This window comes from Eumetopias jubatus, unplaced genomic scaffold (genome assembly GCF_037043125.1).
Source record: "Eumetopias jubatus isolate StellerSeaLion01/CBP00866 unplaced genomic scaffold, mEumJub1_p1.0 scaffold_10, whole genome shotgun sequence".
Lineage (NCBI taxonomy): Eukaryota > Metazoa > Chordata > Mammalia > Carnivora > Otariidae > Eumetopias > Eumetopias jubatus.
Genome location: NW_028274816.1, coordinates 53,001,661 through 53,015,998, shown reverse-complemented (window position 1 = coordinate 53,015,998; position 14,338 = coordinate 53,001,661). Strand labels below are relative to the sequence as shown.

General features: G+C 58.4%; 1 protein-coding gene across 1 annotated transcript in view; it reads left to right on the top strand.

The window, feature by feature from the left end:
• Positions 1-14,338, top strand: part of MEGF8 (multiple EGF like domains 8) — a 37,876-nt gene that overhangs the window by 4,714 nt on the left and 18,824 nt on the right. The window contains exons 2-19 of the mRNA XM_028087937.2: positions 743-906; positions 1,242-1,448; positions 2,222-2,402; positions 2,483-2,571; positions 3,122-3,537; positions 3,958-4,103; positions 4,232-4,354; positions 6,603-6,757; positions 7,057-7,176; positions 7,515-7,659; positions 7,743-7,906; positions 10,416-10,616; positions 11,017-11,217; positions 11,657-11,893; positions 12,763-12,881; positions 12,971-13,102; positions 13,179-13,292; positions 13,707-13,955. Of these exons, the coding sequence (XP_027943738.1) occupies positions 743-906; positions 1,242-1,448; positions 2,222-2,402; positions 2,483-2,571; positions 3,122-3,537; positions 3,958-4,103; positions 4,232-4,354; positions 6,603-6,757; positions 7,057-7,176; positions 7,515-7,659; positions 7,743-7,906; positions 10,416-10,616; positions 11,017-11,217; positions 11,657-11,893; positions 12,763-12,881; positions 12,971-13,102; positions 13,179-13,292; positions 13,707-13,955 (3,163 nt within the window). The remainder of the gene's footprint in view (positions 1-742; positions 907-1,241; positions 1,449-2,221; positions 2,403-2,482; positions 2,572-3,121; positions 3,538-3,957; positions 4,104-4,231; positions 4,355-6,602; positions 6,758-7,056; positions 7,177-7,514; positions 7,660-7,742; positions 7,907-10,415; positions 10,617-11,016; positions 11,218-11,656; positions 11,894-12,762; positions 12,882-12,970; positions 13,103-13,178; positions 13,293-13,706; positions 13,956-14,338) is intronic.

Genomic DNA, 14,338 nt, shown 5'->3' with positions numbered 1-14,338 from the left:
TCTCGATGGGAGGAGTGGCCAAGAAGTTTGAATCCACCTCAGTACCGTTATAACTCCACTTTCCAGATGAAGAAGCAGATCCAGAGAGGTTAGGGGACTTGCCCAAGGCCACACGGCTAGTAGCTAGTAAGTGGCAGAGCCAAGATGTGAGCCCAGGCAGTCTGGCTCAAGTCTGTGCCTTTAGCTACTACAATAAACTGAGCCTTCGGGTGGGGGTGGGGGTGCGAGAGGACTGTGGTACTCCAGGGTTTGGCCTGTTCCGGGGGAAGAAACTGGCCTCTTTCCTTGGAGCTCTGATCAGCCTGGAGCAGGCGACCCACCCAGAGGCCCTTTTCCATCTGGGAGTATGCTTCTCTGCTCAGGTCTGGACCCTGCCCCTCAGGCTTAGTGTCTGAGGCTCAGGAAAAAAGGAGAACAGCTCTGTGTGACCCCCGGGGTGGGGTCCTTTCTGGGGCACTTCAGCTTTCCCATCTGAATGGTGGGAGATATTCAGCCTGGTCTCAGGAGTCCTTTCCGGGGCTGACACTGTAATTCCTTCTCTGGCCCCTGTCCCTCTGGCTGTCACAGCTCTGACCTCCCTGGGCTGTTGAGACCAGGGGCCCCTTGAAGGCAGGGCTTGGGTCTGACTCATCTTCGGGCCTCCCACATCACCAGGCAGGCCTTGGTATTTTGGGGTGAGGTACGTGGAGGCACGGGGAGAGGGTCCACATCTGAGCCCAGCCCCCCTGCTCTTGCTGCCCAGCCCCAAGCCCCCAGCACCGGATCCTGCTGGACTTCCTTTTCCTGGACACGGAGTGCACTTACGACTACCTGTTCGTGTATGACGGGGACTCTCCCCGAGGGCCCCTGCTTGCCAGTCTGAGTGGGAGCACCCGGCCTCCACCCATCGAGGCCTCCTCAGGCAAGGTCGGTGGGGCCGGACTGTGGGGGGAGCTGGGCTGTTGGGGGGCCAGGCTGTGCGGGGGTAGACTGTGGGGCTCTGGCTGGAGGTCCAGGTGGAGTTTGAGGAGCAGGGAGGGGGGGTCGATGCCCAGAAGGAAACAAAAGGGGGGGAGGGGCAGAGAGACTGCAGGAGAGACTTGGCGTCAGTCAGACGGAAGGACACAAGGACAAAGAAGGGTGGAGAGAGACCAAGAAAGGAGGTGGGGACGCCCAGGGTGGGGTGGGGAGAGCGGCAGCCCGGCGTCCCAGTCCAGTCCAGTCCTCCGGCGCCCGGAGGCGTGCCCGTCTCGTGCCTGCAGATGCTGCTGCACCTCTTCAGTGATGCCAACTACAACCTGCTGGGCTTCAATGCGTCCTTCCGCTTCTCCCTGTGCCCCGGGGGCTGCGGCAGCCACGGGCAGTGCCGGGCCCCCGGGGAGTGCGCCTGCGAGCGCGGCTGGGGGGGCCCGGACTGCAGCCTGCAGGAGTGTCCCGCCTACTGCGGCAGCCATGGCACCTGCGCCTCGGTGAGCCTGTCCCCAGCTGTGTCGTGTGCCCCCCCGCCACCCCCCCCCCAGGTCTGTGACCACAGCTACCGCTCCATCTGCCCCTGCCCCACTCCCGCCCGGGACCCTGCTGTCACCCTGTCGCCTACAGTGACACTCCCCTCTCCTCCCAGACCCTGACCCCGCCTGCCCTCCAGCCCCACCCCACCTTCATCTGCGGCCCCTCCTCTGCCTGAGCCCACCCCCCTCCTGCCTGTAACCTGCCTCCCGCCTGCAAACCCACCTGCCTTCCGCTTGCCGCCCGACTCCATCCTCCCACCCAGCCGCTTTGTCTGGCCCTGACTTCGGACCGCTGACCACTGACCTTGGGCCTCAGCCTCGCACATCTGGCTGCGGGACTGGGTCACGTCTTGAGCCCTCCTGCCTTCACCTCCCCAGGCTGAGGTCGCCCGGCGCAGGCTGTCCTTGCCCTCGCCGCTGTCCTTCTCCAACCTCTCATGCTGTCTGTCTTCATTTTCCTCTCCGGGGCCTTCTGTCTTTCCCGTTCCCTTTTTTTGTTGGACCGTCTGCTTTTTTCTACCTCTCTGCGTCTCCCTGGTTGTGTCTCGGTGTCCCTTTCTGCCTCCATCTGTTGGCCTGTCTCCTTCCTGGCTGTTACTCCATCTCTCCTTTCTCATCCATCTTCTCCCTTCTCCCTTTCTGTCCTCTTGTCTCACTCTGGCTTCCTCTCTCCTCCCCCTTCTCTCTTTTTTTTCTCTCTCCATCCCTGCCTTTGTGTGCCCGTCCCCCTCCAGCCCCTGGGACCGTGCCGCTGTGAGCCTGGCTTCCTGGGACACGCCTGTGACCTGCACCTGTGGGAGAACCAGGGGGCTGGCTGGTGGCACAACGTGAGTGCCGGGGACCCTGCCTTCTCGGCCCGGATCGGGGCGGCCGGTGCCTTCCTGTCCCCGCCGGGGCTACTGGCCGTTTTTGGAGGTGAGCTGACGGGGTGTGCGTCTGGGGTCCGGAGGCTTGGCAGCCTGTGGCCAGGACTTGAGCCGTCTGCCCCTCCACAGGCCAGGACCTCAACAGCGCCCTGGGGGACCTGGTCCTCTACAACTTCTCTGCCAACACCTGGGAGCGCTGGGACCTGAGTCCTACCCCGGTACGAATCCTCCCCAACCCCCCGCCCTGCTCGGGGGCGCCTGTGCACTCCGGCAGACCCAGCCAGGGCCCCCCGGAGCGACCCTACCAGCCCGTACGCCCCCAGCCCTGCCGCTTGATATGGGCCCACCTCCTCCTACTGATGCTACTTTTCTACCTCTGATTTTCTTTTTGCTTCCTCTATCTCCGTTTTTGCATCTTATCCTTCTGTGGATCTCCTGTCTCTTTCTCTTGGTTTCTCTCTCCATTTGTGTCTCTGCCTGTTGGTCTTCTGCTCTCTCTTGATCTCTGTGTCTCCCCTCTGGGCGGGCTGTCTGTCTGTCCGTCTCTCCCTCTGCTTTTCTCTGCCACCTCCCCTATCCCTGCCCCCCTGCCTCCTCCGCCTCCTTTTTTTTTTTTTTAATTTGTTTTTGTTCGCCCGTGTCTGTCTTGCTGGGTCTGTCTTCCTTTTTCTCTTTGTGTATCTCTGTCTGTCTTTCTCCGTGTCTCTCTCTGGCTGGCTTTCGTGTCACTCTGTGTCACCATCCTGTCTCCCGGTCTCTTACCCACAGGCTGCCCGGCACTCCCACGTGGCTGTGGCCTGGGCCGGCTCCCTGGTGCTCATGGGTGGCGAGCTGGCCAATGGCTCCCTCACCAGCGATGTGTGGGCCTTCAGCCCGCTGGGCGGGGGCCACTGGGAGCTCCTTGCGCCACCTGCCTCGGGTTCCTCGGGGCCACCAGGCCTGGCAGGTCACGCGGCCGCCCTGGTGGACGACGTCTGGCTCTATGTGTCTGGCGGCCGCACTCAGCACGACCTCTTCTCCTCCGGCCTCTTCCGTTTCCGCCTCGACGGCTCCAGCAGAGGCTACTGGGAGCAGGTGATTCCAGCAGGTGGGCGACCCCCTGCCGCCACTGGCCACTCCATGGTGTTCCACGCACCCTCGCGCACCCTACTGGTTCACGGTGGACACCGGCCCTCCACCGCCCGGTGAGTGACCTGCCCTGCAGGGCCAAGCCTGGCCCAGGCCCCTGGGTCTTCAGTCTTTAGTGGTCTTCGCCCACTGATGGACTTCTCCAGTCATCCAGGCCCTCCTTCCTTAGGTCATTCACTAGTTCATTCGTTCTCTTACTTGCTCATCCACTCACTGACTCTCTAACCTTTCCTTCACTCTCTTGGCCACTTACTTCCCATGCGCTCTCGCCTGTCTGTCCACTCAGCCACGCCCTGCTTGGTGGCCAGCCCTGGCTAGATGAGGCACGGAATCCGGGGATGAGCCACTGGGAGACAAGTGGGGACATAAACCCCATCATGCCAGTCTCACCCTGCCTGATCACACGACTCTTGAGAGCCCAGAGGAGGGAGAGAAGCCTTTCCTGCCCTGAGCCCCTCCTCTGCCCCTCCTGATAGGTTCTCTGTGCGGGTGAACTCCACCGAGCTCTTCCACGTGGATCGGCGCGTGTGGACCACCCTAAAGGGCCGGGATGGGCTTCAGGGCCCACGGGAGAGAGCCTTCCACACAGCCAGTGTCCTGGGCAACTACATGGTGGTCTATGGTGAGGAGGCTCCCTGATCCCGCCTGCCTGCCTTCTAGGGCCCCAGGCCCACACTGAGCTGAGGCTCCCTGCCTGGGTGTCCCCACCTCTGCCAGGCTTGCCAGCTGTGCCCCTTTCCTCCTTTCCAGGGGGCAACGTGCACACCCATTACCAGGAGGAAAAGTGCTATGAAGATGGTCTCTTCTTCTACCACCTCGGCTGCCATCAGTGGGTGTCGGGGGCTGAGCTTGCCCCCCCAGGGACCCCTGAGGGTGAGTGGCCCCTCTGTTTTCCTGAGGGGCTCCTGAGAGTCACACTTCCCTGACAGTGAATATGGGCTTTAGGCGGGAGCCCCGTTGGTCCTCCTAGGGTGAGCCAGATGTCCTGTTAGAGCTGGCCTCCGGAGGCGAACCTGTGCGGGGGAGGCAGGACGGGGCCGCTGTTGCCATGGAGACGGGAGGCAGGTCCAGCAGCTCTGGTCTAGGCTCTAGTCCAGATTTTGCCAGTTTCCAGATGTCCCGGGGAATGACCTACACGTGACTTTTTCAGGGTCATAGAGTGCGCAAGTGGCAGAACCAGGATGGCCAGGACCCAACCAGCCATCTGCACAAAAATATCATTTAATCTCTCTGTGCCTCAACTTGCCCGTCTGTAAAACGGGGATGACAGTAATACTTAAACCACTGGCCTGTTTGTGAGAGTCGATTGAGATGGCGCAAAGAAAGAAGACCACCTAGCCAAGGGCTCAGTATGTTGACTTTCTGATAGTGTCAGCATCCTGCCCGCGAGGGCCCAAGGGCCCGAGGGCTTGCCTGGATAGGAGTGTGGAGAAACCTTTCAAACTCATTAAGTCAGACTGCTTAGAGAATCGGAAGGAAGCCATAGGCCCTCTGCTTGAAAAGACACTTGTACACACAAATTGGGCCTATCATTTCAGGGGGCTGTGGACTTCCAGGAGGCCCATCTCTTCTCCCCGCCCCACCGGACAGGAGAGCGAGGACAGAGAACAGGCATAAGGAAGGGACATTGACATTTAAGGGGTAGGCTGGGCTAAGGGTTCCCCATGGAACCCTGTTTGACTGTTAGGCATAAAGCCTTGGCCTGGCATTTGAGGCTCTTCTGCCTGTCCCTATCTCTCCTTTAGGCCAGAGTGTGAGGTTTCTGGAGGTCTCTTCGTCTGTAGTTTGTGAGACCCCAGGCCAAGTCCCGTGTACTTACAGAGCATATGGGTCGGTAAGAGGGTGAGGGGTCACCAGTCACTGACCACTTACCCATCAGTCAGTACTCTTGGTTCTGAGTGACAGGATCCAACCCAACCAGCTTGAGCGAAACCGAGTTCTTTTTTTTCAAGATTTTATTTATTTATTTGACAGAGAGAGACACAGTGAGAGAGGGAACACAAACAGGGGAAGTGGGAGAGGGAGAAACAGGCTTCCTGCCGAGCAGGGAGCCTGATGTGGGGCTTGATCCCAGGACCCTAGGACCATGACCTGAGCTGAAGGCAGATGCTTAACGACTGAGCCACCCAGGTGCCCTGTAAAACCGAGTTCTTGGCTCACTTGAGTGACAACTGGCTTCAGGCTGGCCCCGGGTCTGGGCGCTCACATGATGGCATCAGCTAGTTCTCACTCAAGTTCGCTTCAGTCTGTGGCAGATTTGTCTTTTGCAAATGGTCACCAGCAGCCCTGGGCCTATATCCTACCCCTTTAAAATGCCCAGAGGGAGGAAGCACGTGCCTTTTCCCCAAAAATCATAGGAATTGGGTCCTGTTCCTAAACGAGTCACTGACCTGACGGGTCTGGGCTCAGCTTAGCTTGAGCCTGTGGACTGTAGTGGGACACGGTGGTGTTCCAGAGGAAGATCAGAGGCTATCCCCAGAAGGGAGGCTGGTGTACAGACAAAACCAGGTGAGAGCCAGGCGGCCTGCCTCATGGCTCCCCGAGGGCAGGAAGATGGTCCATTTATTGAGGAGGAAACCAAGATTCAGAGAAGTTGAGTCTCTTTCCCAAGGCCACACAGCTACTCAGAACCCAAGTAAGTGGTAGACCTAGGAATCAAAGCCAGGTTGTTCTGACCCCGAAGATCATGCTCTTTTTTTTTTTTTAAGATTTTATTTGTTTGAGAGAGAGAGAGAGAGAGCACGAGCAGGGTGGGGGGGGGGCAGAAGGAGAAGCAGGCTTCCTGCTGAGCAGAGAGCCCGATGTGGGGCTCAATCCCAGGACTCTGGGATCATGACCCGAGCCGAAGGCAGACGCTTAACCAACTGAGCCACCCAGGCGCTCCATCATGCTCTGTCTTTTAAAGATGGTTTGGTCAGTGGTGTGGGAGCTCTGGCAGGTGCAGGGCCCGGCAGCCTAGGAGGGTTTCCTTGGGTGCGTTCAGTTGAAGCAGGAAGTAGGAGGCTGGACTGAGGCATAGGTGAGTCGGGATAGTCCTCTGGGCAAGGGAGCCGTGAGCATGGGAGGGGAGACTGGTTGGAGTCTCATGTCCTTGGGTTGGGGGGTGTCTGTATTCTCCTAGGCCGAGCAGCGCCTCCCAGTGGCCGATACTCACATGTGGCGGCTGTGCTTGGCGGCAGTGTCCTGTTGGTGGCTGGGGGGTACAGTGGCCGGCCCCGTGGGGACTTGATGGCCTACAAGGTGCCTCCCTTTGTGTTCCAGGCGCCTGCTCCGGACGTGAGCACTGGGGTGATAGGGAGAGGGTGGCTGGGGAGGAGGTAGCATGGTTCCCATGGAGGCGGGAGCAAGTTGGGGTGGGTCCCTGGGAGAAGGGCTGGGGGTCCCTAGGGATATGAGGGGAAGGCGGTTGGTCCCCAGGTTCAAGTGGGGAGGACTGGAGGTCCCTGGGGCTGAGGGCAGAGTGGCTAGGGGTCCTTAAGGTGTCGAGCAGTTGAGGGTCCCCGGGATCATCAAAGTGGTGGGCATGAGGGAACAGGCTCCAGGTCTGAGGAGCAACCCCCTCCATCTCCCTGCAGTACCACTTAGACTATTGCTCCATGTACACGGACCATAGCGTCTGTTCGCGAGACCCGGAATGCAGTTGGTGTCAGGGAGCCTGCCAAGCCGCACCACCTCCTGGGACTCCCCCTGGGGCCGTGAGTGACTGTCCTAGCGCTCTGTCTCCTAGCATGTGTCTCCCTCTGTTGAAACTAAGTAGAGAAGGACCTCCTCCCACTTGGGAGACTTGTTTTCACACCGAAGATTGGCACTCCTGCCGGCTGACCCCTTGGCCCCTCCCGATCCTTTTGAACTTACAACCCTGTCCCCAGACCCCCTAGCTCCTGCCCTCTCGATCTTCCTCAGTCCAACTGGCTTTCAGTTCCCTTCTCCGATTTCCTGACACTTTCCACCCTGTGACTCCCGAATCTACAGCACTTCCTAGGTCCGTTGTGCCCCCGTGGACAGTAACCCCTGTCCCCTCCCCTCCCTGCAGTGTCCAGCTGCCAGCTGCCTGGGACTGGGCCGCCTTCTGGGTGACTGCCAGGCCTGCCTGGCCTTCAGCAGCCCCACAGCTCCTCCCCGGGGGCCCGGTGCCCTGGGCTGGTGTGTGCATAATGAGAGCTGCCTCCCCCGCCCTGGTGAGTGTGCAGGGGCGGTGTGGGAGGGGGCGGCGCAGCGCCCCGCACTGACCTCTATTCCCCCCACCCTCCTGTCCTCACAGAGCAGACCCGCTGCCGAGGGGAGCAGATCTCAGGCACTGTGGGCTGGTGGGGGCCTGCGCCTGTCTTTGTCACATCCCTGGAGGCCTGTGTCACCCAGAGCTTCCTGCCTGGCCTGCACCTGCTCACTTTCCAGCAGCCGCCCAATGCCTCCCAGCCCGACAAGGTGGGGAGCCAGGGGATGGGGCCTGGTGTGTGGTCCCAGGGTTTTCATTTGTCAAATGGTTCTATACCACTCTTGTGGTTGCCTAATAAGCCTTTACAGTCAAGAGTCTGATTTTACTTATTGACCTCTAAAGATTTTTTTTTTAAGATTTTATTTATTTGAGAGAGCAAGAATGAGAGAGAGAGAGAACACATGAGGGGGGGAGGGTCAGAGGGAGAAGCAGACTCCCTGCTCAGCAGGGAGCCCGATGTGGGACTCGATCGCGGGACTCCAGGATCGTGACCTGAGCCGAAGGCAATCGCTCAACCAGCTGAACCACCGAGGCGCCCAACCTCTAAAGATTTTTTTAAATTGTGCTAAAACACACATCGTGTAAAATTTACCATCAGTGATATGAAGCACGTTCACAACGTTGCACAACCATCACCACCTAGTTCCAGAAAGACACTCCAGATCCATTAAGTAATCCCTCTCTGTTCCCCCTCTCCCTTTGGCCCCTGGCAACCACTAACCTTTTAGTGGTTAGTGGTTGGCAATCTGCTAACTATGGATTTGCCGACTCTGGGTATGTCATATAAATGGAATCCTATATGTTGTATTTTGTATGCGGCTTCTTTCACTTAGAGTAATGTTTTCAAGGTCCATCCATGTTGTAGCATGTCTTAGAACTTCATTCCTTTTTACGGCTGAGCAATATTCTCTTGTGTGGCTGTGCCGCATCCGTTCATCAGCGGATGGACGTTCAGGGTGTTGATACTTATTGGCTATCCTGAATAGTGCTGCCTGAGCATTCCCTGTATAAGCCGCTGTTTGAGTACCTATTTTCTTTTAAAAATTATTTTCCTTTATTTTTTTTCAATTGAGGCATAATTGACATACAGTATTATGTTAGTTTCAAATATATAAGGTAATGATTTGAAATGTGTATATATTGCAACAAACACCTATTTTCAACCCTCTTTGGGTATATATCTAGGAGCGGAATTGCTGGGTCATATTGTGATTCAATATTTAGCTTATCGAAGAATCACCAAACTGTTTTCCCCAGTGGATTCTTATTGATTTTGATTTTTTTTAAAAGATTTTATTTATTGGGGTGCCTGGATGGCTCAGTCGTTTGAGCATCTGCCTTCGGCTCAGGTCATGATCTCAGGGTCCTGGGATCAAGCCCCGCATCAGGCTCCCTGCTCCACGGGAAGCCTGCTTCTCCCTCTCCCACTCCCCCTGTGTCTCTCTCTGTCAAATAAATAAAATCTTAAAAAAAAAGATTTTATCTATTTATTTGACAGAGAGAGACAGCGAGAGAGGGAACACAAGCAGGGGTCGAGTCCCGCATCAGGCTCCTTGCTCAGTGGGGAGCAAGTGTGGGAAGCCTTCTCAGTGTGGGAAGCTGTCCCGGCACCCCCTCAATTCGACGCCACCCTGACTCTTCCCAGAAGATCAATTGGGATTTCTTTTTTTTTTTTTTTTTAAGATTTTATTTATTTGACAGAGAGAGACACAGCGAGAGAGGGAACACAAGCAGGGGGAGGCTTCCTGCGGAGCAGGGAGCCCAGTGCGGGGCTCGATCCCAGGACCCTGGGATCATGACCTGAGCCGAAGGCAGACGCTTAATGACTGAGCCACCCAGGCACCCCTCAATTGGGATTTCTTATGTATCCTTGCAGGTCTACCCATTCACGTACACCTTAAATGTGACATTTAATTATTTTTCTTTCTTGCACAAAAAGTAATATTCTAGTCACACTACACTGCCACTTTTATTTCTTAGAATGTATCCTAGCAAGCTTCTTAGAACTTAGGAAATACCCTCTCTTTTTCTTTTTTTTACAGTTTTGTAATACTCCATTTAGATTCTAGGGCTGTGGTGCTATAGTTTATTTAGGTAGTCTCCCGCTGATGAATACTTGGGTTATTCCATTCTTTTGTAATTACAGAACGTGCGCTAATAAATCATGTAGCGTGTCTGTCACTTTGAATGTTGGATCTGTACGCTCTCTCTCTCTCTCTCTTTTTTTTTTAAATCGTGTATTGGTTTATTATATAACCGAAAACACGTTACATAGGGTGAGGTCCAGAAGGGTCATGAGCAAAGGAGCTCTGTCCCTGTAGAGCTGGGATGTGACCCCCTGCTGGCACGGGGCTGTGTTCACTAACTTGGAAATTTCTCCGAACCCTGTAGTTCAGGGACCTTTTTAAAAAAGCGTGGACTCTTAAGGGCTTGGTGGAAAGTGGAAGGGTGGGATGTCGGAGAAGAAGTTCGCAAAAGGTCTGGGGTCCTGGAGTTTCATGAGAGAGGTGCTGAGTCGGGGCCGGGACCCTGCTGTCTATTGTCTGAGTTGGAGTCCCAATGCAGAGTGCCCCTGGCCTCGGTCTCTCGTTTGATGAGAGAGGGAAGGAGGTTGGGGTGCCTGATCTTTTCTAGTTCTAGTGTTTGCCTGAGGGGTGGGGCCCCTGTGGGGCCATGCACAGAAGTGCTCACGCATACCCTCCTCCGTGGCTTGCCCAGGTCTTGATTGTCCGCAGTACGACCATCACTCTGACGCCCAGCCCGGAGACCGACGTGTCCCTGGTCTACCGTGGCTTCATCCATCCGCTACTGCCTGGAGGGCCCGGAGGGGCGGGGGCTGAGGATGTAGCTGTGTGGGCCCGAGCCCAGCGTCTACATGTCCTAGCCCGGATGGCCCGGGGCCCTGACACGGAGAACATGGTGAGGGTGCCTGAACACACAGGGGGCTGTTAGTTATAAATGTGGGGGCTGGGGTGTATGGTGCAGGGGAGGACTGGGGAGAAATCAGAAGCACAGGATATATCCTTAGTGGAGGGAGGGCCCTGGGGTTTTCAGTTATGAATGGAATTGGGGGGGAATTTTGAAGAAGGTGGGGAGGGTCTGAGTTACCAAGTCAAACTCCCCCTGAGGAGGAGGTGGGTGGTGGTGGGGGGGTTGTTGAGGGTTCTCAGAGGTTCTTGGGGTCTAAGGAACTCTGAGGCCCTCTTCCTCTTCCCAGGACAGGGGTAAGTGCTAGGTGGGTTTGGGGTTCTTGGAGGTTTCAGGGGTTGGGGTGGCTGGAATGTTCTCAAGCCCCTGTCTCTCCCTCACCCGTACCCAGGAGGAGGTGGGGCGCTGGGTGGCTCAGCAGGAGAAGGAGACGAGGCGGCTACAGCGCCCAGGGTCTGCTCGCCTCTTCCCACTGCCTGGCCGGGGCCACAAGTATGCGGTGGAGATCCAGGGCCAGCTCAATGGCTCGGCGGGCCCCGGGCACAGCGAACTTACCCTGCTGTGGGACCGGACTGGCGTGCCAGGTGGCAGCGTGAGTACCCAGGCCCTGGCCTCAGATCCCCGGAGCTTTCCGAACCCCAGACCACAAATTCTAATTCTCTTGACCTGACCTCCCGCTCCCCCACCGACTCTTGAACTCTGGGCCTCACTTTGAGCCCTCCAGACCCCAACCTCTGACCCCCAGACTCTGACCCGATCTCACATTCTGACCCCCTGCCTACATCTCTGACTTCTCCTGCCCTGGCCTGACTTCTGCCCTCTGTATTTGGCTCTCTCATCTCTAGATGCTCTCAAACCCCGATCCCCTATTGTCTGCTCCTCCTAAATCCTGGCTTTCCACATGCTTGGGGTCTTAACCTTGTCTCCAAACACGTCCTTAGTGCCAAACCCTGACCCCTGCCCCCAACCTCGACTCCTGCCCTGGGACTTGGCTTGTGAACCCCCGGCCCTCACGTGAGCCCTTCCCCCAGGAGATCTCCTTCTTCTTCCTGGAGCCCTACCGCTCTTCAGCTTGCTCCTCCTACTCCTCCTGCCTGGGCTGCTTGGCGGACCAGGGCTGCGGCTGGTGCCTGACCAGCGCCACCTGCCACCTGCGCCAGGGCGGGGCCCACTGCGGGGCCGACGGGGCCGGCGGGTCCCTGCTGGTGCTGGTGCCTGCCCTCTGCCCGCTCTGCGAGGAACACCGCGACTGTCACGCCTGCACTCAGGTGCCTGCCAAGCCACAGAGGGGAGGTCTCAAGATCAAGGCAGCCGAATCAGGCAACTGGGAAAGGGGGAGGGCCCCCTGGAGTTGGCCGGGCATCCGAGGGGTCCCCTGGGTGCAGTGGGGGGAGACAGGTGGGGCCGTTGTCCTTGATCTGCGGGTGAGAGCCAGGTGGGGAGCAGGGGAGAGGGGCTGGAGAGTGGGCCCCTGGCAGTCAGGACTCTCCCTGTTGTAAGGGCCAGAAAACCCAACTTAGCACCTCTTTACCAGAGGGGCATTTGTGGGCTCTGGCACCAGAGCCCGGGAAGAGGTCTTTAGGCCTGTGGTTTAGACCGTGTGGTCAGCCGTCCATCCCCCTCTATCCGATACCCTCACTTCCCTGGAGGTTCATTCCTTGGGAGTGGCAAGGGAGCCACGAGGGCTCTGGAATTTCATCTCCCCCACTCAGCCCCCCGAGGCCCAAGTGGAAGAGAGCACCTTTCTGTCCCCACCCCACTCTCACCCCCAGTTCAACTGAAGTCCCAGAAGCACGTTTCGTTGGCTCTGGTTGGGTCTTGTGCCGACTCTCAGAGCCATCTGCGAGGCTAGCGGGGAGGGAGTGTGGCCTCTTGCCCACCTCTGGAGCTTAAGGATCCACCAGCCCCAACCGGACCAGACATAGGGGTTCTTTTGCCCCAAAAGGGAGTGGGTCCCGGAAAGGCGGATCCCATGGATGCCATTGGCTGAAGGAGAAAGTCTAGAGAGGCAGGCAGCTGGGGAGGGAGGGGGGCTTGGAGGGGTGGTGTGTGGGGTGGGGCAGGTGAGGGAGGTAGCTACTTGTGGAGCCCAAGGTAGATGGCCATCTGGGCTCTTATTCCTTCTTTAATTCCCCAGGACCCCTTCTGCGAGTGGCATCAGAGCTCCAGCCGCAAAGGGGACGCCGCGTGCAGCCGGCGGGGCCGGAGTCGGGGTGCCCTGAAGAGCCCAGACGAGTGTCCCCCACTCTGCAGCCAGTGAGCCTCCTGGGCCCAGGGGGAGGGGATGTAGGGGGCGTGTGGGGGCCGCTGCACGGTCTGACCCTGCCCCTGCTCCCCGCCCCCAGGCGCCTGACCTGTGACGACTGCCTGGCCAACTCCAGCCAGTGTGCCTGGTGCCAGTCCACGCACACCTGCTTCCTGTTTGCGGCCTACCTGGCCCGCTACCCGCACGGGGGCTGCCGTGGCTGGGACGACAGGTGCGGTCTGGGCCGCGGGGCGGGGCCCACAGAAGGGAGGGCGCGGGCCCCCCAACCCACGCCTGTCGCCCAGCAGCGTGCACTCGGAGCCTCGGTGCCGGAGCTGTGACCGCTTCCTGACCTGCCACGAGTGTCTGCAGAGCCACGAGTGCGGCTGGTGTGGCAATGAAGACAACCCTACGCTGGGCCGGTGAGGCCGGGAGGCGGGACTGCGAGGCCGGAGGGCGGGCGGGGCGCGGGGCTCTCGCCCGCCCTGATTCTAATGGCGGATTGTGTCTGTGTGTTTCTTCCCTTCCCCTCTCCGTTTCCCTCTCTCCTCTGTCTCCACCTTCTCCCTGTCTCTGTGACCGGTTTCTTCTCATCTTTCCTCCTTGTCTTTCTGTCTTTCCTTCTCTCTCCCTTTCGCCGTTTCCCTGTGTGTCTCCTGTCTGACTCCTCTGGGTTTCTCTCTCTCCTTCATTTCTCCTTATGTCCTTCTCCGTGTTCATGTTTCCGTGTCTCTCTTTCCCTCTCTCCTGTCTCCATCTCGGTCTCTCGTTTGTTTATCATCTCCTCCTTCCCACCCCTCCTCCCTTTCCCGCACCCCCCCCCCCCCCCCCGCCAGGTGCCTCCAGGGGGACTTCTCGGGGCCGCTGGGTGGGGGGAACTGCTCCCTGTGGGTGGGGGAGGGCCTGGGGCTATCTGTGGCCCTCCCTGCCCGCTGGGCGTATGCCCGCTGTCCCGACGTGGATGAGTGTCGCCTGGGCCTGGCGCGGTGCCACCTGCGGGCAACCTGCCTGAACACACCCCTCAGCTATGAGTGTCACTGCCAGCGAGGCTACCAGGGCGATGGCATCACCTACTGCAACCGCACGTGAGCGGGGGCTTGGTTTCCATGGAGATGTCCCGGGGCTGGGGCACGTGGAGATGGAGGGAGGAAGCCGGGGAGGTGCTGGGGTGCCTCCCGGGGAACCAGCATCCTCAGTGAGCCTGGGGTTTTCACCTTGCAGGGTAGGCCCTCGTTAGAGTGACAGGGTCCCCCAGTGTAATACTAGTTACTGTGGAGACGGGTCACCCCGGGACTGCGGCCCATAGTCTTCAGCGTTGCCATGGAGGTGGAGGAGGACCCAGTTGAAAGGGGTTTTCACAGAGAGCAGATCACCAGTGATGATACGTGGTTACCATAGAGACAGGCGTTACCACGTGTGGTTTAGTTACCCTGGAGACAGGGCCGCCCACAGAGTCCAGGACGAGGAA